Here is a 1035-nt window from a genome sequence, read left to right as displayed (position 1 = left end):
GTGCGGCATGTATGAGCCGCAGTGCGGGATCGAGCGGCTGATGATGTCGTGGGGGCACGACGAGTACCTCTACCGCGTCCTCGTGCACAACAAGTCTACGCTGCCCAAGGAGGCGCTCTATATGATCAGGTTCGGTACTTCCTTACATTCACACTACACAAACGCACACTGTCGCTCATTTATAATGACTTCGATACCATTGTCTTATTTATATGCAACATAACACTTTGACCACTGCACAGGTACCACTCGTTCTACCCGTGGCACGCGGGAGGCGACTACCGGCACCTCATCACAGAGAAAGACGACTACATCAAGGAGGCCGTGCTCAAATTCAAGTAAGTTTTTAAAGTTTGTAGAATAAATGTAATTCAGTGTAATTATGCAAAATAATATTTCTCCTGATTTAATCCTATTAGTGTTTACAAGCAATAACATTTGTTTCCAGTCAATACGACCTTTACACAAAGAGTGCCGGCATCCCCGATATTGAGGCGCTTTGGCCGTACTACGAGGGCCTCATTGAGAAGTACATGCCCGGCGAGCTCGAGTGGTAGACAGCTCGCCGCCCGGCACCGGCATACCGAACACCGCGCGGCTAGCTCGCGGACAACACGCCACGTGCCCGCAGCCGACCGACAGCCGACATGACCCGACTTTCTCTGTTTGATATGATAATATTTGTAAATAAATGTGATCTGTATAAACCATATCGTTTAGTTAAGACGCTTGTAATATTGTAACCGATTGCTTCTTTGAATTAAGTTTAAGTTTTTTGTATTGTTTTGCATTTATTGACAATGTAGAATTAATGTAAACTATAGTGTAATAAATGAATTGAAGTTCTTTGTTTTTTTTTTATTTCAGTCAATTAACAAGACGTTAATTTACTTTTTGTAACACAATGCTCCCACATTTTCTACAGGTAAAGATTACGTATGCCATGTTCATTTTATGTTCCAAGCTTGCGATGGATAACTTAAGTACAATTTTAGCTACTAATGAGATAGTCACAACTAATAAGCAACCAGCAAG

General features: G+C 42.5%; 1 protein-coding gene across 1 annotated transcript in view; it reads left to right on the top strand.

Annotated features, from left to right (window-relative positions):
* Window positions 1–848, top strand: part of LOC106109568 (inositol oxygenase-like) — a 1522-nt gene extending 674 nt beyond the window's left edge. Inside the window, exons 3-5 of the mRNA XM_013291129.1 lie at window positions 2–129; window positions 243–338; window positions 449–848. Coding sequence (XP_013146583.1) covers window positions 2–129; window positions 243–338; window positions 449–557 — 333 coding nt within the window. The 3' untranslated portion in view covers window positions 558–848. The remainder of the gene's footprint in view (window position 1; window positions 130–242; window positions 339–448) is intronic.
* Window positions 849–1035: the final 187 nt, after the last annotated feature.

This window comes from Papilio polytes, unplaced genomic scaffold (genome assembly GCF_000836215.1).
Source record: "Papilio polytes unplaced genomic scaffold, Ppol_1.0 DF821178.1, whole genome shotgun sequence".
Taxonomy (NCBI): Eukaryota; Metazoa; Arthropoda; class Insecta; order Lepidoptera; family Papilionidae; genus Papilio; species Papilio polytes.
The sequence above is the reverse complement of the archived record's forward strand: the minus strand, read 5'-3'. Positions and strand labels throughout refer to the sequence as shown.